A 24930-nucleotide genomic window follows, 5' to 3' on the forward strand; every position below is an offset into this window, starting at 1 on the left:
GCTATGTAAAGCTTTACCACAAACTCGTCTTCCGCGGTACCCGAAAATGTTAAAATAATACGAACGACCGAATCGGATAGGAAACGTGATGTTGGTTTGGTTCTGTAATCAGCAATCATTTGGGGTCAAATAAACTTACACAAACAATTAGTTGGGTTTGAGTTGTAATTCGTGTTTTGTTTTTTCATCGTAGGCTGTGGAATACGGACTATACCATTTAAAACACCAGGCAAATAAGGAAATCAATTTTTAAAATATATTCATTTCAGGTGGAAACCAGCACGCGTGCCATTTTTGAAGGAAAGGCGTGCCAAATTTGGTGGTTAACCAAAACCGACATAAATTCCGCGAAAATAAGACGAATCCAACGTTGCATTTGTCGTCGACCATTCTATATGCAGAAATCATGAGTTTTGTGTGATTTCAGTATCGTCCTTTCTGGCAGGATGGTTGGTCACGTGTCCGGAAATTATTATTGGGGCATTTGGTGAGTAATAGCTTATGTAATCGAAAATACCTTCATTATGGCCTTTATTTGTCCCATAGGAAAGGGCTGATCAACATAAGCGGCTGTAACGCAGATTTCTTCACTTTTGCAACCCTGTAGATCTACTGACTCACACGGGTAGGAGCACTCCACATAATCCCTATTAACGTTCGTCACCCACATTTTCATGCCTATCATGGATTGGCAGTAGTGGTCGTGGAGGTCATAGTAATCATCCGAGCCTGCAACCGATTGATAAACTAAACACAATTTGTAACAAACTTTTTTTTTGGCATACTATTTCGAATGGTTTTGTGGCACACGAGTCAACCTGAAGGTCTTTTAGAAAAAAGATTTGAACTGACCAACCGGATGTCTTATCTCGATATTTGAATTTCATTGTTAGTTATTAAAGGTTTTTGTTTTTAAACCGCATGAAACTTGTTCACTCTATGCTGTACAGGAAGCCATTCTATAATTTGATGTAGATATACTTGCCTTTGTCTGAAATGTGGTTGTCCCTGTCGAAAAAACAGTACATAAAACCATCGTAATCCTCATCTAAAAAACAAATTACTCAACTCTTTCGGTATTCGAAATCAAGTGCACAGAAAACACTTAACTTTGCCTAGTTTAAAACAACTGTATATTTTATTGAAGACAGGATTGCATTAAATTCCTATGACTTTAAAATGTCGTGTTTGTTTATTTTTACGCAAAACACTGTGATTTCTATTTACTTTCCACTGTCCAGTTGAAGGTGACGCTGAGTTTAACGGTCGAGAGGTTTTTGTTACTGGGAAGGTACAGTTCAGGGTAATGGGATATCTGAATTTTCTTCAAGTCTCCAACCCCTGTAGGTATAACACTAAGATTAAAGCATATCATATAATTACTATCTTACCTATTCTTGATATACCGACCATTGCAAGTGTCAGACATTCTACAAATGCAATTTTTTACCCACCCGCATACTGTTAGACCTTTATATATTGTTGACATATATTTTACAGTTGTCTTACGATCTTTACTTGAACAATTGTTTGCAGTCCGTTGTGCTTCGGTCGTGGCCACTAGTAAAATGCAGAAACAGCTGAACGTGGAATGTTTCCACATCATGTATTAAACTACATCTGTGATTCCTGCAAAAGTTATTTTTTTATCTTTTCCAACAGAATTTTTGTTTCTTTCAACATTTCCTTACGTATATTATTAGTTGTACAAGGACTAGAGCTTGACAACTTACGGATTTACCATCATTGCATATCTACTGAGTAGAGACATTAGCTCGTACAAATCACACAACTGTAAGTTGCAGCCGGAGCATGTTTCCAAGGTTATTTGCTGTACCATTTCTAACTAATCCTTTTTTGTACAACATTATATGAACACGGTGACTAAGCCATGCAGGCAGACAGCTATCACTTGTATGGTGGTCCACGGTAGCGCTTTTAACTGGAAATGTGTCTTTTTTCGTCTCACTGTACGGAAACCGCAACGGAGTGCAGCCACGCCAACCAGAAATGGAAAAATCCCATGGTTTTGGCTGAAACCAAACGAGCTCTGCGCTGCCCCCTCCTGATTAGTGTTTATTTTTGACCAATTACATCGACGTTGGATTGCTAATGACATTCCCTGTTCATGACTTATTACGTCGATTCCTATGTCGTTTGATTCCGAGGGACGGAGTGGAATAAATTAAAAATTGTCTCTTAAAATATATCGCAACATGGACTGGGTTCTCCAACTAATACATAACCTAAACCCAATACTATCAACTCAATCGAAATGCAAAAAAACGCATTATAGTATGTGTCAGTACAGTAATTGTTTATTTCGAGTACGCTTGCCAAACTCATGTGGTTAACCGAGTTCCGACAGAGTGAATTAACAATTCAATTTTGTCACATAACATAAACAGTGGTGCATGTAACTCCATAGGCAGTATGTCTTGTTCGTTTGCTTGTAAAAACGCAATGTTAAATTGAAACATTTCCGGGGGTGCGCTGCTGCAAAAAGTCCAGGGGAGCGAATATAGAGGTAATGCATAAACATTTTTTTTTTTATATTTTCAAGTCTGTTTACCACATGGGTACGATTGCATTGATATTCAACAGCCGACGCAGGCAGAATCTCCCACGACAATTGTCCATCCCCCCAAGCCCACCCTAAAAATGGCGGACAGACACAGAATCAGGAAAGATATAAATATGCGTGAATGTGCTCGGTCGTAATTCGTCTTGCAACCTAGCTTGGAAAGTGCAGTTAAAACTGAACCTCTTTCAGCTACAGTTCTACTACGGTCATTTTGTGTCATTACTCGTTCAGTTACTGTTTCAATATCTTTTGTGTTGTCTCTTGTATCGGTCCGCGGCTGCGGGTTGAACACAGAAGGAATTTCCAAGGTCGGTTTCATTCTGCCACTTGTTCTAAAACTCAGGGTATTTTCTGAACACTGCGCAATTCGAATGTGTCATGGCAATTTGAAGCGTTGCACTGAAAAATAAATTTTGGACAATGTGAAGACACATTCATATGCGTTTTGTTCCATATAAGACAGAATAATATCTTTGTTTGGGTTAACGAACACCTAATTAACGTTCCGCCCCTTGTCATTAATGCGATGTTGAACGTTTTGCCACTAATTTCCAAAAAACCAACTATATGCGCAGTTTCTGCTTTTTAACATACTTCGTTGACTTAAAGTGTATTAAGAAAACCTGTTCAAACATTTGTGTTCACTCACAGCTTAAGCTGGTTTGACCAACCCTATATATATACTTGTGTCCTTGCCGTTACTGTTGATCTACACACTAACAAACACAATATGGGCCCATATACTGCTCCAACATTCGAACACACAGATTGAATGTTTATCGATACGGCAAATTCGGTTGTTCCTTCAGTGTCTGCAACCATTCACTCATCAAAACCCATTGTTAAGAATGTGGGTGTCGAATTTCAGTTTGGTTGTGTTTTTCTCAGCTGTACTTCAAGCACCAAACTACCGAAGACGATAAAGTAGCAGAACACACCATGGTCAAGGAACCGCTTGGAAACCAGTTGCATCGGCGTGCACAACTGTCTGCAGCTCACATGTCATTATTGGCTGATTGCTTGTCCGTGCATTTGACTATGTGTTGGATTAAAATTCAGGTGCAAATTTACCATGGATTTTGCGTGAAATTCTTGTGCACACAGTATCTCGGTAGGATATTGACAACCCTAGTTTCCAACTATTTAAACAATTTTGTCAAAAGCACCGCGGAGATCGACCCCGGCTTGATGTCCAACATCACCATTAAACTGTGAGAAAAGTTCTGTATTGTTGACTTCAAAGTTGGTGCCAGTGGACCATGGTGCCAAATGCTTGTCTCCGCATGTTCCATCTAAGCTGTCAGTTGGCAACATTTGTCGGTCCACTGTTCCATCACTTTTTACATCTCTTAGCTGCTCCTGGAGGTTGACGAAGGTCGGCCGGTTCATTGGCAACCACTGCCAACATTGTAGCATGAGTTTGTATCTATAAACATATTTAAACTTGTGGCCAACATGTGAAGTGGTGATACAAATGTTATGTTTTTGAAACAGCTTTAAACCAAAATTAACTGCCCGCGATACATAAACGTGCTAGACCGTGCTGTACTATGATAGCAAGTTAATCAAATGTGCTCATACCAACATGTGTAGTCCTCTGGTGCTTTATGTTTCAATTAACGAAAGTTACAGTAAGGATTTCGTATTGATGCACTGAGCTCACAATTTCCAACACTTACAGATGATCGTTGCACGACGTGGGCTTTGGCATCCTGTACCCCTTTTCCAGTGAATAAAAGAGTTGACTCTGTTCAATATCAGGGTATGGCGTGGCACCCACTGTTACCATTTCGTGAAGTAATATGCCGAAAGACCACCTTGAATATAAGAAAGCACTATTTGTTATGTGGTCGATTAGGCCAAATCGCCCCGGGGTCAAAAAGTACCCCGTTCTCCAAAAGGGTTCCACTGTCTGCCTGATTCTGTATTTTCTAGGACGGGCCCAGTGTGTTGTATCTAATGATATAAACAACTTACACGTCACTCCGCCACGTAATAGGGACCTTCCCTCCCATCGTCCGTTCGGGGCTGACCCACTTGAACGGAACTCGTCGCTCGGTGGCGCCCTTGATCATGCCGTAGCGGTAAACGTCGTTGGCCAGACCAAAGTCAGAAATTTTACACTGCATGTTCTGCAAAGTTTGGATGTTGCTTACGCATAGGAAACTGACAAAACATTGTGAATTAATATCCATTACATGCAGTTTCGAATCCTCATAAAATCAGTCACCGTAGTGCAAGCTTTAACGCTATGAAGCTGCGCCCAATTTAACACCATGCAAAATGAACGTTTGGGTTTTCGGGGATACTTGCCTCTCCCACTAAAATGTTTCTGGCCGCGACATCCCCGTGAATAATCTTAGACGAGGCGAGAAAATGTAAACCTCCGGCGATTTGTCGCCCAATCTGGTAGAGATTGGACTCACTGAAGTTGTAGATTGGATTCTGGTTTCTCTTGGATGCCTTCAAACCAAATTACGTATCTTGTGTTTGGTCAATACTGTAAAGAACCGGCGCAGTAAATCTGTACTATGGAAAACAGCAGACAGCATCCATTGGCGTAGCTGGGGGACATGTAGGGACCATAGCTTCCCTAACTCAAAAATACTCAGATTTTGGTTATTCGATTGTTCAATTATGGTTTGACTTGTACTGAAAGCACGACTGGTCGTTGTTTGCATTGTGCGTTGAATTTTGATCTGACCACTGGCAGAAACGCAACGGGGATTCCAGCTTTACGTCAGTAATCGCTGGGTTTACAGCGATTAAAATCGGAAAACCGAATTTTCCTACGTAGGTACCAGCATATTTGCTGACGTGAGATTAGGATTTCCATGATATGTGCGGATCACTCCTCCCGATCGCGTAAATGTCAACCTTGTCGGTTGCAAAAATTTCACTGCAACCCTGAAATCTTTGGTTTCCTTTTCCCCCTGACATTTTATTGATATTAATGCCCATCAAAAAGGTTATCATGCGGATCGATCGTTGTGGTTTGAATGGATTTGGTTAGGAGCCGTTTGTTATTGCCTCAAGATGTTAACACCCATGCTGTTTACAGCGTTATCCCACGTACGACGCCAGGTAATGTTGAGAGGCGTTGCTGTCAGCACTTAATGTCTCGCATGACGTCATAAATAAGGAAACGATTTCTATCCTAACCTCCCTGCAATCCCAGAGAAAATGAAGCAAATCTCCATATTTCATGTACTCGGTCACCAACAATGGTGATTCGCACTCGTTGTCCGCATCCAGCTTTGTCGTGCACACCCCAATGATCTCCATAATGGAGTCGTGCGGCCCAAGCGACATTAGGAGCGCCATTTCAGCCAGGAAATCCTCCCTGTATGCAACCGCATGAAGAGCTGCAAGAAAGCAAAGCCATTTGATTTACAAATTTTCGGTGAACATGAATTTGGTAAATGTGTCTCAGGTATAGGCTGGTTTGATTGGGGTAACGGTTGCTGGTAATAATACAATAAAGATCTCATAAAATTTCAATATATAATAACCACGTGTCAAAATGGAAAATAAATGTAATAGGCTGTAAGCTATAATTAAATAGTAAAACTGGCTGAACATGTAGGCTGCTGTTGCCAACTACCTCCAAGTCACACTGAATAGCAATTGTAGCAAAACTTGGAGATTTGTGCCTCAGGTTTCTTATATGCGATATATTTAAATGTCTGCCAGGTGCCTGCCAACAAAGGCATCCGTCAACCAAATCAGTTTTCTTTTGTTTCTTTTACGTAAATGCCCGACAAATTTATTCACAAATCGTGTTAAGGCTTGCTTTTAACGGCTGGTACTTTGCAACTGAATTGAAATAACCTGTCAACGATTTCACGGCAACTTCCTCTTTCGATCCAATGTCGTGCCAGGTTGCTCTGTAAACGACTCCAAAGTTTCCCCTTCCGAGTACGTCTGAAATTTAGTGATGAAACCCGTTATCTTTAAATTGCCTGAGCGAGTCAAATCACAACCTGAGAAAAGTCTTAAGTAAGCGGTTAGTGTCAATATTTATGGTTTTGATGGCAAAGGTATATTCATCGGGGCGGTTTCCATGATAGTTGTACGTTTATTTAATCCTAAACCTCAGAACAGTTTACCTTAAAGTTATTTTGGAAAAAGGCAAAATTCTTGCCCCAAACTATATATAAAGTAATGGCAAACCATGTAAAGCCAGGTTGTTGCGATCTATTTCCCACTTTTGTCCAAATACAGGACCCATGTTGGTCATTTGAAGGTGGTTTTCGAACTGAGAGTAGTTTAGAAAAGGCGCCAGGTCTGCCAGAGATTCGCCGGCTACAAACCGCGATTGGTCGAATATGAGTCTCCTTATACAACAACAAATATAAATATACCCATCATATTATAGCAGCTCCTGTAAGTAATATTACAAAATCTGCCACTGAGTCTTTGTTGACCGTAAGATAAAAACTTTCGTTCAGAAAATCGTTTTTGTGAAAGGTTTGTCCAACAATAGTAATCGATTCACGGTGTTTGCAAGTTACCTATTGTCAATGCAGAGTGGATTTACATACCACCAACTACATTCAATGACATCAACGGTCTGTAACCAAAATTATTCAAAAAAATCGACTTCTGCCTTTTGGTAATCCACCCACATATTTGTATTGGAAACTTACTTTCTCATTCGTTCTCGTCGACGTCTGATGACGAAGAACATAAGAAGACACACAGTGACCAAACCTGCGGTGCCCATAACAGCGATCACGGGGTTTTTCATATTCCTACAGCTGTTGTATCCATCACCGGTGTAACCCTCGCTGTAAAGAATATTTATGCACAAAAGGCGATCACTGAAACATAGTTAAAAAGAAATATAAACTAATGCTTTTTTTAATGGCAGAAAGGTCTTTCCTATTGCAAGCCAATCGTGAATGCAACGCATTGTGGTGACATTGCAGTCGCAATCCGTTGCGTAACACCACAACCGAACAACCGACAGTGCAGATGGCTCAATGTAGCGGAAATCATGTGAAATCAATACAGCCAGCAATAATGCTAAGCTCCAGACACTGTCTGGTGAGAGGGCTTCGGTTTAACGTTGTTATACAATGTTAAGCGAATTCCTTTGCGAGCGAATATTAGCAGTTTATTTAAAGGAAATTTCATCGACTTAAACTTTTACGGGGTCTGTGACTTCAGTGCATATGGCATTTTAACAAAAATGTCATCCACATTGCTATTTAGCCGCCGACAACCGTTGGATCAAAATAATTGGTCGATATTGCCTATGGTCGCTACTTGGTTATGTGCCGTGCATGGTTTTCGCAGAATCAAAATCCTTAAGGAATATGGTTTTTCTGCTATTATCAATTAGTTGAAAATAGAACTATAACTTAGTAGTTGGTGCGGGCTTACGTAGCTTCGGTATAAACAATGCTCTTAGTTTTAACTTATAGGCGACAAAAGCTAACGAAAGCTAACTTACTCGCAAGAGCAATCATAACCCAGTTTTGGTGCTGGCCTGTCTTTGCATGTTGCAGCCGTTGCGCATTTAGCTGTAGATCCGTGACAGGCGTTGTAGTCTTTGCAGCCGGTCCCGCCAATGAACTGATCCACCCCTTCACCACTGTATCCGGGTTTGCAGGTGCAGTTCAAAATAGAACGATCGTTGCTGAGAACCTCACAATATGCATGTGGATCGCAGTGACGTTCTTTCACAGTTTCGTCGACTGGACAGGGGTCCCAATCTAAACAGAATGATTTGATTGGAGTTTTTCCTGATCATTTTGCGGCTGAAATATATAAAGCAATGTTTAAGAACCACCAAATTCACCGGAAACCTAATGCAAAATCAAGAAACGAGCCTTAAATACAAAAAGTTTTTCCAAGTGCAATATCAAAATGTAATCTTTGCGACACAGATATCACGAAACTATTATTAAGATGGTATTCTTTAGCTGGCCTTTTATTGCTATAATGATTATTTGTTACATATTTCCTTCTGATATCATATATTGGAAAACTTTTGAAACGTAAATCGTGATTAGAAATGATTTGTTAGATCTTTGGAATCGAATTCTCAAACCTTCAAAGAAGTATTCTAAGTAAGCGGGGGATCCATAGTTTTGGCACCAGTGGTCCTTCCCTATACAAACTTTATCCAGGTCTATGTACGCAACCACGGAGAACAAGTATGTGGCATTCGGAGGTAGTTTTTGATACGTGAAGTTGAACAAAGTTTCTCCGTCCTGCGCTTTGATCTTTCGAAGTGAAACAGATGTAAGAAATTGGTCGGTTTCACCACGACGAGGTTAAATGTTACATGCACGAATAAATGTACTATTTTCACAAATGCATCTTGTATTTCAACTTGTATTCTAAGATCGATACGGTTTACTGTAATTAATGAAGAATTCAATGGAAAAACACTTTCGACCTTGAATGATTTTATAGGTTGTCGTGTGTGTACTTACTACTAATGGTCTTGAGAATGCGTCATCCACTATGTAGCGCAAACGATACTCAGGAGGTAAACTGTTGGTAATAACATCGAGAATGTGAGGTGCTGTCCACTGCAAGACTACAGTTATTGTATGGTCTGTGTGGTTGCGGTACCAATTGACCATTGTGAAGTCTAGTGGTGGCCCCGAAGACGAAGTCATGTCTAAATTAGAAATATATTGAACATATTTCTTCGTAGTCAAACAAACGCGGACATGGTAGACGTTGGTCATATATTCTAAGAGTATTTAAAAGTAGTAGATATAAATTGTTGCAGCCTAAACAAGAAATGTACACTCACTACTCAGTACTTGTTCACTGCGACAATACTCGGAAGCTGCTTGCTCGTCGACAGGATGCTTGTTGATGAGGTGATAGCCACAAAACAGATACACGTCATGGCCATAATTCCTGTCTACGCCAATCATGCATCGGCCTCTATAAGCCATAATGTGGAATGTGTACGAACGACCGAACCGGATGGGAAACGTGATATTTGTTTGATTCTGAAAACAACCGTAAAACGTATAGAACCAACGTGAATCCAAGACAGCACCTTTATGAGGATGTTTATGTCAATTTTGTAGTTTTTTTGGGCAATTTTCTGTTTGTTTGGGCTGGGTGGAACAAGAAATTTTTAAGTACCTACAATTTAACATTTGGACCTTCTTATACCTTCATGATTGTTTTTATCTGTCCCATTGGACAGGGCCGGTCCACTTCTTCCAATGCAATAACGCAACTTTCCGAGCTTGTGCAATTCGTCACGTCCTCTGCTTCGCAAGGGTATTTGCACTCCACAAGTTCTCCTTTAACGTTTGTGACCCACATTTTCATGCCGATCAACGCCTGGCAGTATTCGTCCTTCTCATATTCGTTTTCTATCAACAAAATATGGTTGTAGACATCATCGCGTGATTATAAAAACGAAGGCTCACTGCTTTGTCGTTTATGCGCACTTTATATAGATCTAACGATCTAAGTAATTCAATGCGAATCAAGTTCAAGTGACTAATTTCCACTTAAGCGTAAGCAAGTGCTACATTATGCATGACAAAATGTTGTTTCATATGTTGTAATGTTCCTTGAAATGTTTTTTGTTTTAAATTTTGATTTGAGGTACTTGCCGTAGGCCAATGTATCGTCGTCACTGTCAAAAAAGCAATACATGAATCCGTCGTGATCGTCTCCTGAAACAAATCGATCTTTAAACGATGGAGCTAATAATGATATTTAGTGAGCGCAGACAGGGCCACTGTTTCCGCAAAATACCTTTCAGTAAAATTTTTTTACTGTCTGCAATAAGATGAAAAGTCTGCAATAAGACGTGTGCTTATTTAAATGAAAATCTTTGAAACAATTCTGTGTAAGACTCTCTTGACACCTTCGCAGAGAATGCACAACAACTTTACCCACATATGATCAGCATCTGTCTGCAGCTTATACACAATTAACACTACCAACCCTTCACTGTCCAGTTGTAAGTAACGCTTAGTTTTGCGGTCGAGTGGTTTGTATGATCGGAAAGGTGAAGATTAGGGTAATAGAATGTCTCGACAACCATCAATTCATCATTCTGTATACTAGGACTTTGGCAACCGACTCCCCCAATGGATCGGTCAATCCCATCACCGCTGTAGCCAGGTTTACAGGTGCAGTTTATTCGTGAACGATCTTTGCTGAGGATCTCACAAAACGCATGCGGATCGCAATGACGTTCTATCACTTCTCTGTCTATTGGGCAGGGATTCCAATCTGTGGAAACGTAAAGCGAATGAAGATTTCATCATACCAGAATAGAAAAGACGACTTTCTACAGCAATTACACCTCAGCCACCGCCACCGCCACCGCCACCACCACAGACACTTTATGTTAGTCAGTGGTTTTTGATAATTTATTTTCAATTTTTTGAATTTAATCATGCAAGGTGTTTTTAAGCTAAGCCAATCTCTGCACAAACCTTCAAAGAATTCTTCTATTTCTGCCGCAGTCCCAAAGTTTTCGCAATTTTCTCCACCAGGACAGGTCTTATCATTAAGATTCATGTAAGCGAATGCCTTAAACACGTAGGTGTTATTCGGGCGTAGCCCACGGTAAGTGTACGTGAACACATATTGACCAGGAAGTGGTATCACCTTTACGAAATGTGGAAACATTTGTTTGTGTGCTATGTCAGAAACGACATTCAAATACAACGGGTTCAAGCACGGCCTGTACGTTTATATTTAACATGTCAAATATATTAACATAGTAATAGAATACATGCAGTAGGGTACAGAAGCACTACAGCATTAGGGGATGTTGTGGTTACACTATATGCGAACCATTGCGGTCGCATTGCATATAAGCACAACTAACAATCAAACCATGCTGTAAATCCTGAAGGACTTCTACACATGGATTTTACCTCAACTGCCTTTGAGTGAAAGCCGGTTTGATTCACGTACAACACCAAGTATTTGTCAGGCAAGTGGTTTTCAATGTTGTCCACGACATGAGGTGCTTGCCATTGTAACGTCACTGTTATCGTGTGGTCCTTGTGATTTCGGAATGCTTCGAGCATTGTGAAGTTGATTGGTGGTCCCGATGACGATGTCAAGTCTAGATTAAAATATGAATTTTTGCATCACGGACCAATTACTTAACTCGTTTCGGATGTATTACAATAGCGTCAAGCAAGTCAAAGTTTAATGAGTTTTTTTGCATTTTGGCATCTTTAGAACCCGCAAAAGCGGATTTCATTCACAAATAATATGAGACATAAACTCTTAAACTTCACTGTGTCGTTAACTGGTGCAAAATTCTTCTCTTGTCATCGCTGTTATAACATGCACTTTACCAAACGTTTTAAAACCAAAGAAACTTCCAACAATATACTACTCACTACTGAGTACTTGTTCACTGCGACAATACTTGTAAGCTGCTTGCTCGTCTACTGGATGCTTGTTGATGAGGTGATAGCCACAGAATAGGAAGACATCGCTGCTATGTAGAGCTTTACCAAAAATTCGTCTTCCGCGGTACCCGAAAATGTTGAAATAGTACGAACGACCGAATCGGATAGGAAACGTGATGTTGGTTTGGTTCTGTAATCAGCAATCATTTGGGGTCAAATAAACTTACATAAACAATTACTTGGTTTTGATTAGTTATTCGTTTTTTTTGCACGTTTTCTCATAGTAGGCTGTGGAATACGGACTATACCATCTAGAACAGCATGCAAATAAGGAATATATTTTTGAAAATATATTCATTCCAGGTGGAAACCAGCACGCGTGCCATTTTTGAAACAAAGGCATGCCAAATTTGGTGGTTAACCAAAACCGACATAAATTCCTCGAAAATAAAACGAATCCAACGTTGCATTTGTCGTTGACCACTCTATATGTGGAAATCATGAGTATTGTCTGATTTCAGTACCGTCCTGTCTGGCAGGATGGTTGGTCATATATCCGGAAATTATTGTTGGGACATTTGGTGAGTACTAGCATTGCTCATGTAATCGGAAATACCTTCATTATGGCCTTTATTTGTCCCATTGGACAGGGCTGATCAACATAAGCGGCTGTAACGCAGATTTCTTCACTTTTGCAACCCTGTAGATCAACTGACTCGCACGGGTAGGAGCACTCCACATAATCCCCATTAACGTTCGTCACCCACATTTTCATGCCTATCATGGATTGGCAGTAGTGTTCGTGGAGGTCGTAGTAATAATCCGAGCCTGCAACAGATTGATAAACTAAACACAATTTGTAACAAACTGTTTTTGGCAGAATATTTCGAATGGTTTTGTGGCACACGAGTCAACCTGAAGGTCTTTTAGAAAAAAGATTTGAACTGACCAACCGGATGTCTTATCTCGATATTTGAATTTCATTGTTAGTTATTAAAGGTTTTTGTTTTTAAACCGCATGAAACTTGTTCACTCTATGCTGTACAGAAAGCCATTCTATAATTTGATGTAGATATACTTGCCTTTGTCTGAAATGTGGTTGTCCCGGTCGAAAAAACAGTACATAAAACCATCGTAATCCTCATCTAAAAAACAAATTACTCAACTCTTTCGGTATTCGAAATCAAGTGCACAGAAAACACTTAACTTTGCCTAGTTTAAAACAACTGTATATTTTATTGAAGCCAGGATTGCATTCAATTCCTATGACTTTAAAATGTCGTGTTTGTTTATTTTTACGCAAAACACTGTGATTTCTATTTACTTTCCACTGTCCAGTTGAAGGTGACGCTGAGTTTAACGGTCGAGAGGTTTTTGTTACTGGGAAGATACAGTTCAGGGTAATGGGATATCTGAATTTTCTTCAAGTCTCCAACCCCTGTTGGTATAACACGAAGATTAAAGCATATCATATAATTACTATCTCACCTATTCTTGATATACCGACCATTGCAAGTGTCAGACATTCTACAAATGCAATTTTTTACCCACCCGCATACTATTAGACCTTTATATATTGTTGACATATATTTTACAGTTGTCTTACGATCTTTACTTGAACAATTGTTTGCAGTCCGTTGTGCTTCGGTCGTGGCCACTAGTAAAATGCAGAAACAGCTGAACGTGGAATGTTTCCACATCATGTATCAAACTACATCTGTGATTCCTGCAAAAGTTATTTTTTTATCTTTTCCAACAGAATTTTTGTTTCTTTCAACATTTCCTTAAGTATATTATTAGTTGCACAAGGACTAGAGTTTGACAACTTACGGATTTACCATCATTGCGTATCTACTGAGTAGAGACATTAGCTCGTACAAATCACACAACTGTAAGTTGCAGCCGGAGCATGTTTCCAAGGTTATTTGCTGTACCATTTCTAACTAATCCTTTTTTGTACAACATTATATGAACACGGTGACTAAGCCATGCAGGCAGACAGCTATCACTTGTATGGTGGTCCACGGTAGCGCTTTTAACTGGAAATGTGTCTTTTTTCATCTCACTGTACCGAAACCGCAACGGAGTGCAGCCACGCCAACCAGAAATGGAAAAATCCCATGGTTTTGGCTGAAACCAAACGAGCTCTGCGCTGCCCCCTCCTGATTAGTGTTTATTTTTGACCAATTACATCGACGTTGGATTGCTAATGACATTCCCTGTTCATGACTTATTACGTCGATTCCTATGTCGTTTGATTCCCAGGGACGGAGTGGAATAAATTAAAAATTGTCTCTTAAAATATATCGCAACATGGACTGGGTTCTCCAACTAATACATAACCTAGACCCAATACTATCAATCGAAATGCAAAAAAACGCATTATAGTATGTGTCAGTACAGTAATTGTTTATTTCGAGTACGCTTGCCAAACTCATGTGGTTAACCGAGTTCCGACAGAGTGAATTAACAATTCAATTTTGTCACATAACATAAACAGTGGTGCATGTAACTCCATAGGCAGTATGTCTTGTTCGTTTGCTTGTAAAAACGCAATGTTAAATTGAAACATTTCCGGGGGTGCGCTGCTGCAAAAAGTCCAGGGGAGCGAATATAGAGGTAATGCATAAACATTTTTTTTTTTTATATTTTCAAGTCTGTTTACCACATGGGTACGATTGCATTGATATTCAACAGCCAACGCATGCAGAATCTCCCACGACAATTGTCCATCCCCCCAAGCCCACCCTAAAAATGGCGGACAGACACAAAATCAGGAAAGATATAAATATGCGTGAATGTGCTCGGTCGTAATTCGTCTTGCAACCTAGCTTGGAAAGTGCAGTTAAAACTGAACCTTTTTCTGCTACAGTTCTGCTGCGGTCATTATGTGTCATAACTCGTTCAGTTACTGTTTCAATATCTTCTGTGTTGTCTCTTGTATCGGTCCGCGGCTGCGGGTTGAACACAGAAGGAATTTCCAAGGTCGGTTTCATTCTGCCACTTGTTCTAAAACTCAGGGTATTTTCTGAACACTGCGCAATTCGAATGTGTCATGGCAATTTAAAGCGTTGCACTGAAAAATAAATTTTGGACAATGTGAAGACACATTAATATGCGTTTTGTTCCATATAAGACAGAATAATATCTTTGTTTGGGTTAACGAACACCTAATTAACGTTCCGCCCCTTGTCATGAATGCGATGTTGAACGTTTTGCCACTAATTTCCAAAAACCAACTGTATGCGCAGTTTCTGCATTTTAACATACTTCGTTGACTTAAAGTGTATTAAGAAAACCTGTTCAAACATTTGTGTTCACTCACAGCTTAAGCTGGTTTGACCAACCCTATATATATACTTGTGTCCTTGCCGTTACTGTTGATCTACACACTAACAAACACAATATGGGCCCATATACTGCTCCAACATTCGAACACACAGATTGAATGTTTATCGATACGGCAAATTCGGTTGTTCCTTCAGTGTCTGTAACCATTCACTCATCAAAACCCATTGTTAAGAATGTGGGTGTCGAATTTCAATTCGGTTGTGTTTTTCTCAGCTGTACTTCAAGCACCAAACTACCGAAGACGATAAAGTAGCAGAACACACCATGGTCAAGGAACCGCCTGGAAACCAGTTGCATCGGCGTGCACAACTGTCTGCAGCTCACATATCATTATTGGCTGATTGCTTGTACGTGCATTTGACTATGTGTTGAATTAAAATTCAGGTGCAAATTTACTGTGGATTTTGCGTGAAATTCTTGTGCACACAGTATCTCGGTAGGATATTGACCACCCTAGTCTCCAATTATTCAAACAATTTTATCAAAAGCAACACGGAGATCGACCCCGGCTTGATGTCCAACATCACCATTAAACTGTGAGAAAAGTTCTGTATTGTTGACTTCAAAGTTGGTGCCAGTGGACCAAGGTGCCAAATACTTGTCTCCGCATGTTCCATCTAAGCTGTCAGTTGGCAAGATTTGTCGGTCCACTGTTCCAACACTTTTTACATCTCTTAGCTGCTCCTGGAGGTTGACGAAGGTTGGTCGGTTCATTGGCAACCACTGCCAACATTGTAGCATGAGTTTGTATCTATAAACACATTTAAACTTGTGGCCAACATGAAGTGGTGATACAAATGTTTTGTTTTTGAAACAGCTTTAAACCAAAATTAACTGCCCTCGATACACGCGTAAAACGTGCTGGACCGTGCTGTACTATGATAGCAAGTTAATCAAATGTGCTCATGCCAACATGTGTAGTCCTCTGGTGCTTTATGTTTCAATTAACGAATGTTACAGTAAGGATTTCGTATTGATGCAATGAGCTCACAATTTCCAACACTTACAGATGATCGTTGCACGACGTGGGCTTTGGCATCCTGTACCCCTTTTCCAGTGAATAAAAGAGATGACTCTGTTCAATATCAGGGTATGGCGTGGTACCCACTGTTACCATTTCGTAAAGTAATATGCCGAAAGACCACCTTGAACATAAGAAAGCACTATTTGTTATGTGGTCGATTAGGCCACATCGCCCCGGGGTCAAAAAGGGTTCCACTGTCTGCCTGATTCTGTATTTTCTAGGACGGGCCCAGTGTGTTATATCTAATGTTATAAACAACTTACACGTCACTCCGCCACGTAATAGGGACTTTCCCTCCCATCATCCGTTCGGGGCTGACCCACTTGAACGGAACTCGTCGCTCGGTGGCGCCCTTGATCATGCCGTAGCGGTAAACGTCGTTGGCCAGACCAAAGTCAGAAATTTTACACTGCATGTTCTGCAAAGTTTGGATGTTGCTTACGCATAGGAAACTGACAAAAACATTGTAAATTAATATCCATTACATGCAATTTCGAATCCTCATAAAATCAGTCACCGTATAGTGCAAGCTTTAACGCTATCTGCGCCCAATTTAACACCATGCAAAATGAACGTTTGGGTTTTCGGGGATACTTGCCTCTCCTACTAAAATGTTTCTGGCCGCGACATCCCCGTGAATAATCTTAGAGGAGGCGAGAAAATGTAAACCTCCGGCGATTTGTCGCCCAATCTGGTAGAGATTGGACTCACTGAAGTTGTAGATTGGATTCTGGTTTCTCTTGGATGCCTTGAAACCAAATTACGTATCTTGTGTTTGGTCAATACTGTAAAGATCCAGCGCAGTAAATCTGTACTATGGAAAACAGCAGACAGCATCCATTGGCGTAGCTGGGGGACATGTAGGGACCATAACTTCCCTAACTCAAAAATACTCAGATTTTGGTTATTCGATTGTTCAATTATGGTTTGACTTGTACTGAAAGCACGAGGACGACTGGTCGTTGTTTGCATTGTGCGTTGAATTTTGATCTGACCACTGGCAGAAACGCAACGGGGAATCCAGCTTTACGTCTTAATCGCTGGGTTTACAGCGATTAATATCGGAAAATCGAATACTCCTACGTAGGTACCAGCATATTTGCTGACGTGAGATAGGAATTTCCATGATATGTGCGGATCACTCCTCCCGATCGTGTAAATGTCAACCTTGTCGGCTGCAAAAATTTCACTGCAACCCTGAAATCTTTGGTTTCCTTTTCCCCCTGACATTTTATTGATATTAATGCCCACCAAAAAGGTTATCATGCGGATCGACCGTTGTGGTTTGAATGGTGTTGGTTAGGAGCCGTTTGTTATTGCCTCAAGATGTTAACACCCATGCTGTTTACAGCGTTATCCCACGTACGACGCCAGGTTATGTAGAGAGTCGTTGCTGTCAGCAACTAATGTCCTGCATGACGACATAAATAAGGAAACGATTTCGATCCTAACCTCCCTGCAATCCCAGAGAAAATGAAGTAAATCTCCATATTTCATGTACTCGGTCACCAACAATGGTGATTCGCACTCGTTGTCCGCATCCAGCTTTGTCGTGCACACCCCAATGATCCCCATAATGGAGTCGTGCGGCCCAAGCGACATTAGGAGCGCCATTTCAGCCAGGAAATCCTCCCAGTATGCAACCGCATGAAGAGCTGCAAGAAAGCAAAGCCATTTGATTTACAAATTTTCGGTGAACATGAATTTGGTAAATGTTTCTCAGGTATAGGCTGGTTTGATTGGGGTAACGGTTGCTGGTAATAATACAATAAAGATCTTCTAAAATTTCAATATATAATAACCACGTGTCAAAATGGAAAATAAATGTAATAGGCTATAAGCTATAAGTTAAATAGAAAAACTGGCTGAACATGTAGGCTGCTGTTGCCAACTACCTCCAAGTCACACTGAATAGCAATGGTAGCAAAACTTGGAGATTTGTGCCTCAGGTTCCTTATATGCGAAATATTTAAATGTCTGCCAGGTGCCTGGCAGCAAAGGCATCCGACAACCAAATCAATTTTCTTTAGATTTCTTTTACGTAAATGCCCGACAAATTTATTCACAAATCGTGTTAAGGCTTGCAGAGTAAGCTTTGGAAATCTTTTAACGACTGGTACTTTGCAACTGAATTGAAATAACCTGTCAACGATTTCACGGCAACTTCATTTTTCGATCCAATGTCGTGCCAGGTTGCTCTGTAAACGACTCCAAAGTTTCCCCTTCCGAGTACGTCTGAAATTTAGTGATGAAAGCCGTTATCTTTAAATTGCCTGAGCGAGTCAAATCACAACCTGAGAAAAGTCTTAAGTAAGCGGTTAGTGTCAATGTTTATGGTTTTGATGGCAAAGGTGAATTCATCGGTGCGGTTTCCATGATAGTTGTACGTTTATTTAATCCTAAACCTCAGAACAGTTTACGTTAAAGTTATTTTGGAAAAAGGCAAAATTCTTGCCCCAAACTATATATAAAGTAATGGCAAACCGTGTAAAGCCAGGTTTTTTCGATCTATTTCCCACTTTTGTCCAAATACAGGACCCATGTTAGTCATTTGAAGGTGGTTTTCGAACTGAGAGTAGTTTAGAAAAGGCGCCAGGTCTGCCAGAGATTCGCCGGCGACAAACCGCGATTGGTCAAATATGAGTCTCCTTTATACAACAACAAATATAAATATACCCATCATATTATAGCAGCTCTTGTAAGCAATATTACAAAATCATCTGCCACTGAGTCTTTGTTGGCCGTAAGATAAAAACTTTCGTTCAGCAAATTTTTTGTGAAAGGTTTGTCCAACAATAGTAATCAATTCACGGTGTTTGCAAGTTACCTATTGTCAATGCAGAGTGGATTTACATACCACCAACTACATTCAATGACATCGACGGTCTGCAACCAAAATTAATCAAAAAAATCGACTTCTGCCTTTTGGTAAACCACCCACATATTTGTGTTGGAAACTTACTTTCTCATTCGTTCTCGTCGACGTCTGATGACGAAGAACATCAGAAGACACACAGTGACCAAACCTGCGGTGCCCATAACAGCGATCACGGGGTTTTTCATATTCCTACAGCTGTTGTATCCATCACCGGTGTAACCCTCGCTGTAAAGAATATTTATGCACAAAAGGCGATCACTGAAACATAGTATTAAAATAAGAAATATAAACTAATGTTTTTTTTAATGGCAGAAAGGTCTTGTCCTTTTGCAAGTCAATCGTGAATGCAACGCATTGTGGTGACATTGCAGTCGCAATCTGTTGCGTAACACCACAACCGAACAACCGACAGTGCAGATGGCTCAATGTAGCGGAAATCATGTGAAATCAATACAGCCAGCAATAATGCTGAGCTCCAGACACTGTCTGGTGAGAGGGCTTCGGTTTAACGTTGTTATACAATGTTAAGCGAATTCCTTTGCGAGCGAATATTAGCAGTTTATTTAAAGGAAATTTCATCGACTTAAACTTTTACGGGGTCTGTGACTTCAGTGCATATGGCATTTTAACAAAAATGTCATCCACATTGCTATTTAGCCGCCGACAACCGTTGGATCAAAATAATTGGTCGATATTGCCTATGGTCGCTACTTGGTTATATGCCGTGTATGGTTTTCGCAGAATCAAAATCCTTAAGGAATATGGTTTTTCTGCTATTATCAATTAGTTGAAAATAGAACTATAACTTAGTAGTTGGTGCGGGCTTACGTAGCTTCGGTATAAACAATGCTCTTAGTTTTAACTTATAGGCGACAAAAGCTAACGAAAGCTAACTTACTCGCAAGAGCAATTATAACCCAGTTTTGGTGCTGGCCTGTCTTTGCATGTTGCAGCCGTGGCGCATTTAGCTGTAGATCCGTGACAGGCGTTGTAGTCTTTGCAGTCGATCCCGCCAATGAACTGATCCACCCCGTCACCACTGTATCCGGGTTTGCAGGTGCAGTTCAAAATAGAACGATCGTTGCTGAGAACCTCACAATATGCATGTGGATCGCAGTGACGTTCTTTTACAGTTTCGTCGACTGGACAGGGGTCCCAATCTAAACAGAATGATTTGATTGGAGTTTTTCCTGATCATTTTGCGGCTGAAATATATAAAGCAATGTTTAAGAACCACCAAATTCACCGGAAACCTAATGCAAAATCAAGAAACGAGCCTTAAATACAAAAACGTTTTTCCAAGTGCAATTTCAAAATGTAAACTTTGCGACACAGATATCACAAAACTATTATTAAGATGGTATTCTTTAGCTGCCCTTTTATTGCTATAATGATTATTTGTCACATATTTCCTTCTGATATCATATATTGGAAAACTTTTGAAACGTAAATCGTGATTAGAAATGATTTGTTAGATCTTTGGAATCGAATTCTCAAACCTTCAAAGAAGTATTCTAAGTAAGCGGGGGTTCCATAGTTTTGGCACCAGTGGTCGTTCCCTATACAAACTTTATCCAGGTCTATGTACGCAGTCACGAGGAACAAGTATGTGGCATTCGGAGGTAGTTTTTGATACGTGAAGTTGAACAAAGTTTCTCCGTCCTGCGCTTCGATCTTTCGAAGTGAAACAGATGTAAGAAATTGGTCGGTTTCACCACGACGAGGTTAAATGTTACATGTACGAATAAATGTACTATTTTCACAAATGCATCTTGTATTTCAACTTGTATTCTAAGATCGATACGGTTTACTGTAATTAATCAGGAATTCAATGGAAAAACACTTTCGACCTTGAATGATTTCATAGGTTGTCGTGTGTATACTTACTACCAATGGTCTTGAGTATGCGTCATCCACTATGTAGCGCAAACGATACTCAGGAGGTAAACTGTTGGTAATAACATCGAGAATGTGAGGTGCTGTCCACTGCAAGACTACAGTTATTGTATGGTCTGTGTGGTTGCGGTACCAATTGACCATTGTGAAGTTTAGTGGTGGCCCCGAAGACGAAGTCAAGTCTAAATTAGAAATATATTGAACATGGTTCTTTGTAGTCAAACAAACTCGGACATGGTAGACGTTGGTCATATTATTCTAAGAGTATTTAAAAGTAGTAGATATAAATTGTTGCAGCCTAAACAAGAAATGTACACTCACTACTCAGTACTTGTTCACGGCGACAATACTCGGAAGCTGCTTGCTCGTCGACAGGATGCTTGTTGATGAGGTGATAGCCGCAAAACAGATACACGTCATGGCCATAATTCCTGTCTACGCCAATTATACATCGGCCTCTATAAGCCATAATGTGGAATGTGTAGGAGCGACCGAACCGGATGGGAAACGTGATATTTGTTTGATTCCGAAAACAACCGTAAAACGTATAGAACCAACGTGAATCCAAGATAGCACCTTTATGAGGATGTTTATGTCAATTTTGTAGTTTTTTTGGGCAATTTTGTGTTTGTTTGGGCTGGGTGAAACGAGAAATTTTTAAGTACCTACAATTTAACATTTGGACGTTCTTATACCTTCATGATTGTTTTTATCTGTCCCATTGGACAGGGCCGGTCCACATCTTCCAATGCAATAACGCAACTTTCCGAGCTTGTGCAATTCGTCACGTCCTCTGCTTCGCAAGGGTATTTGCACTCCACAAGTTCTCCTTCAACGTTTGTGACCCACATTTTCATGCCGATCAACGCCTGGCAGTATTCGTCCTTCTCATAATCGTTTTCTACAAACAAAATATGATTGTAGAAATCATCGCGTGATTATGAAAACGAATGCTCTCTGCTTTGTCGTTTATGCGCACTTTCCGCAGCACTTTAAAAAGATCTAACGATCTAAGTAATTCAATGCAAATCAAGTTCAAGTGACTAATTTCCACTTAAGCGTAAGCAAGTGCTACATTGTGCATGACAAAATGTTGTTTCATGTGTTGTAATGTTCCTTGAAATGTTTTTTGTTTTAAATTTTGATTTGAGGTACTTGCCGTAGGCCAATGTATCGTCGTCACTGTCAAAAAAGCAATACATGAATCCGTCGTGATCGTCTCCTAAAACAAATCGATCTTTAAACGATGGAGCTAATAATGATTTTTAGTGAGCGCAGACAGGGCCACTGTTTCCGCAAAATTCCGTTCAGTAAATTTTTTTTACAGTCGGCAATAAGATGAAAAGTCTGCAATAGGACGTGTGCTGAGTTAAATGAAATTCTTTGAAACAACTCTGTGTAAGACTCTCTTGACACCTTCGCAGAGAATGCACAACAACATTACCCACATATCATCTGTCTGCAACTTATACACAATTAACACTACCCACCCTTCAGTGTCCAGTTGTAAGTAACGCTTAGTTTTGCGGTGGAGTGGTTTGTATGATCGGAAAGGTGAAGATTAGGGTAATAGAATGTATCGACAACCATCAATTCATCATTTTGTATACTGGGACTTTGGCAACCGACTCCCCCAATGAATCGGTCAATCCCATCACCGCTGTAGCCAGGTTTACAGGTGCAGTTTATTCGTGAACGATCTTTGCTCAGGATCTCACAAAACGCATGCGGATCGCAATGACGTTCTATCACTTCTCTGTCTATTGGACAGGGGTTCCAATCTGTGGAGAAGTAAGCGAATGAAGATTTCATCATACCAGAATAGAAAAGACGACTTTCTACAGCAATTTCACCTCAGCAACCGCCACCAACACAGACGCTTTATGTTAGTCAGTGGTTTTTGATAATATATTTTCAATTCTTTCATAATTTTAATTGAATTTAATCATTCAAGGTATTTTTAAGCTAAGCCAACGTCTGCACAAACCTTCAAAGAATTCTTCTATTTCTGCCGCGGTTCCAAAGTTTTCGCAAATCTCTCCACCAGGACAGGTCTTATCATTAAGATTCGTGTAAGCTAATGCCTTAAACACGTACGTTTTATTCTGGCGTAGCCCACTGTAAGTGTACGTGAACACATCTTGACCAGGAAGTGGTATCACCTTTAACGAAATGAGGAAACATTTGTTGGTGTGCTATGTCAGAAACGACATTCAAATACAACGGGATAGAACGGCCTGCACGTTTATATTTAACATGCCAAATATATTAACATTGTAATAGAATACATGCAGTAGGGCAAAGAAGCACTACAGCATTAGGGGATGTTGTGGTCACACTATATGCGAACCATTGCGGTCTCATTGCATATAAGCACAACTAACAATCAACTCATGCTTTAAATCCTGAAGGACTTCTACACATGGATTTTACCTCAACTGCCTTTGAGTGAATGCCGGTTTGATTCACGTACAACACCAAGTATTTGTCAGGCAAGCGGTTTTCAATGTTGTCTACGACATGAGGTGCTTGCCATTGTAACATCACCGTTATCGTGTGGTCATTGTGATTTCGGAATGCTTCGAGCATTGTGAAGTTGATTGGTGGTCCCGATGACGATGTCAAGTCTAGGTTAAGATATGAATTTTTGCATCACGGACCAATTACTTAACTCGTTTCAGATGTATTGAACACATTACAATAGCGTGAAGCACATCAAAGTTTAATGAATTGATTTTTTTTGTATTTTGGCATCTTTAGAACCCGCAAAAGCGGATTTCATTTACAAATATATGAGACATAAACTCTTAAACTTCACTGTGTCGTTAACTGGTGCAGGAATCTTCTCTTGTCATGGCTGTTGCAACATGCACTTTACCAAACGTTTCAAAACCAAAGAAATTTCCAACAATATAACTCACTACTGAGTACTTGTTCACTGCGACAATACTTGTAAGCTGCTTGCTCGTCTACCGGATGTTTGTTGATGAGGTGATAGCCGCAGAATAGGTAGACATCGCTACTATGTAGAGCTTTACCAAAAATTCGTCTTCCGCGGTACCCGAAAATGTTGAAATAATACGAACGACCGAATCGGATAGGAAACGTGATGTTGGTTTGGTTCTGTAATCAGCAATCATTTGGGGTGAAATAAACTTACACAAACAATTAGTTGGGTTTGAGTTGTAATTCGTGTTTTGCACGTTTTTTCATCGTAGGCTGTGGAATACGGACTATACCATTTAAAACACCAGGCAAATAAGGAAATCAATTTTTAAAATATATTCATTTCAGGTGGAAACCAGCACGCGTGCCATTTTTGAAACAAAGGCGTGCCAAATTTGGTGGTTAACCTAAACCGACGTAAATTCCGCGAAAATAAGACGAATCTAACGTTGCATTTGTCGTCGACCATTCTATATGTGAAAATCATGAGTATTGTCTGATTTCAGTATCGTCCTGTCTGGCAGGATGGTTGGTCATATATCCGGAAATTATTATTGGGGCATTTGGTGAGTACTAGCATTGCTCATGTAATCGGAAATACCTTCATTATGGCCTTTATTTGTCCCATTGGACAGGGCTGATCAACATAAGTGGCTGTAACGCAGATTTCTTCACTTTTGCAACCCTGTAGATCAACTGACTCACACGGGTAGGAGCACTCCACATAATCCCCATTAACGTTCGTCACCCACATTTTCATGCCTATCATGGATTGGCAGTAGTGGTCGTGGAGGTCGTAGTAATAATCCGAGCCTGCAACAGATTGATAAACTAAACACAATTTGTAACAGACTGTTTTTGGCAGACTATTTTGAATGGT

The 24930-nt window shown here is 40.2% G+C and overlaps 1 protein-coding gene across 1 annotated transcript; it reads right to left on the reverse strand.

Annotated features, from left to right (window-relative positions):
- Nucleotides 1-2331: 2331 nt before the first annotated feature.
- On the reverse strand, nt 2332-13892 carry LOC145895464 (uncharacterized). Its single transcript, XM_082984272.1, has 24 exons — nt 13786-13892; nt 13562-13632; nt 13280-13393; nt 13038-13100; nt 12572-12783; nt 11944-12145; nt 11467-11660; nt 11020-11194; nt 10523-10813; nt 10186-10248; nt 9734-9939; nt 9360-9564; nt 9031-9221; nt 8643-8865; nt 8043-8304; nt 7234-7374; nt 6758-6921; nt 6416-6508; nt 5747-5949; nt 4898-5047; nt 4562-4716; nt 4264-4401; nt 3269-4010; nt 2332-2983 (listed from the first exon to the last, which is right to left on the reverse strand). Exons 1-23 carry the CDS (start codon nt 13890-13892, stop codon nt 3728-3730), a joined length of 3906 nt encoding a protein of 1301 aa, XP_082840398.1. The 3' UTR covers nt 2332-2983; nt 3269-3727.
- Between the last annotated feature and the right edge of the window lie 11038 nt (nt 13893-24930).

This window comes from Ascidia mentula, chromosome 3 (assembly GCF_947561715.1).
Source record: "Ascidia mentula chromosome 3, kaAscMent1.1, whole genome shotgun sequence".
Classification (NCBI taxonomy): domain Eukaryota; kingdom Metazoa; phylum Chordata; class Ascidiacea; order Phlebobranchia; family Ascidiidae; genus Ascidia; species Ascidia mentula.

What these genes read in the sequence shown, in the direction of transcription:
- LOC145895464 (XM_082984272.1), bottom strand. Translation starts at nt 13,892, where the DNA reads ATGGTACAGCAAATAACCTTGGAAACATGCTCCGGCTGCAACTTACAG. An exon ending in TTACAACTGGACAGTGAAGG is followed by an intron (nt 10,249 to 10,522) that starts GTTGGTAGTGTT and finishes GATTTGTTTCAG; the next exon opens with GAGACGATCACGACGGATTC. An exon ending in CATTCTCAAGACCATTAGTA is followed by an intron (nt 8,866 to 9,030) that starts GTAAGTACACAC and finishes AACATTTAACCT; the next exon opens with CGTCGTGGTGAAACCGACCA.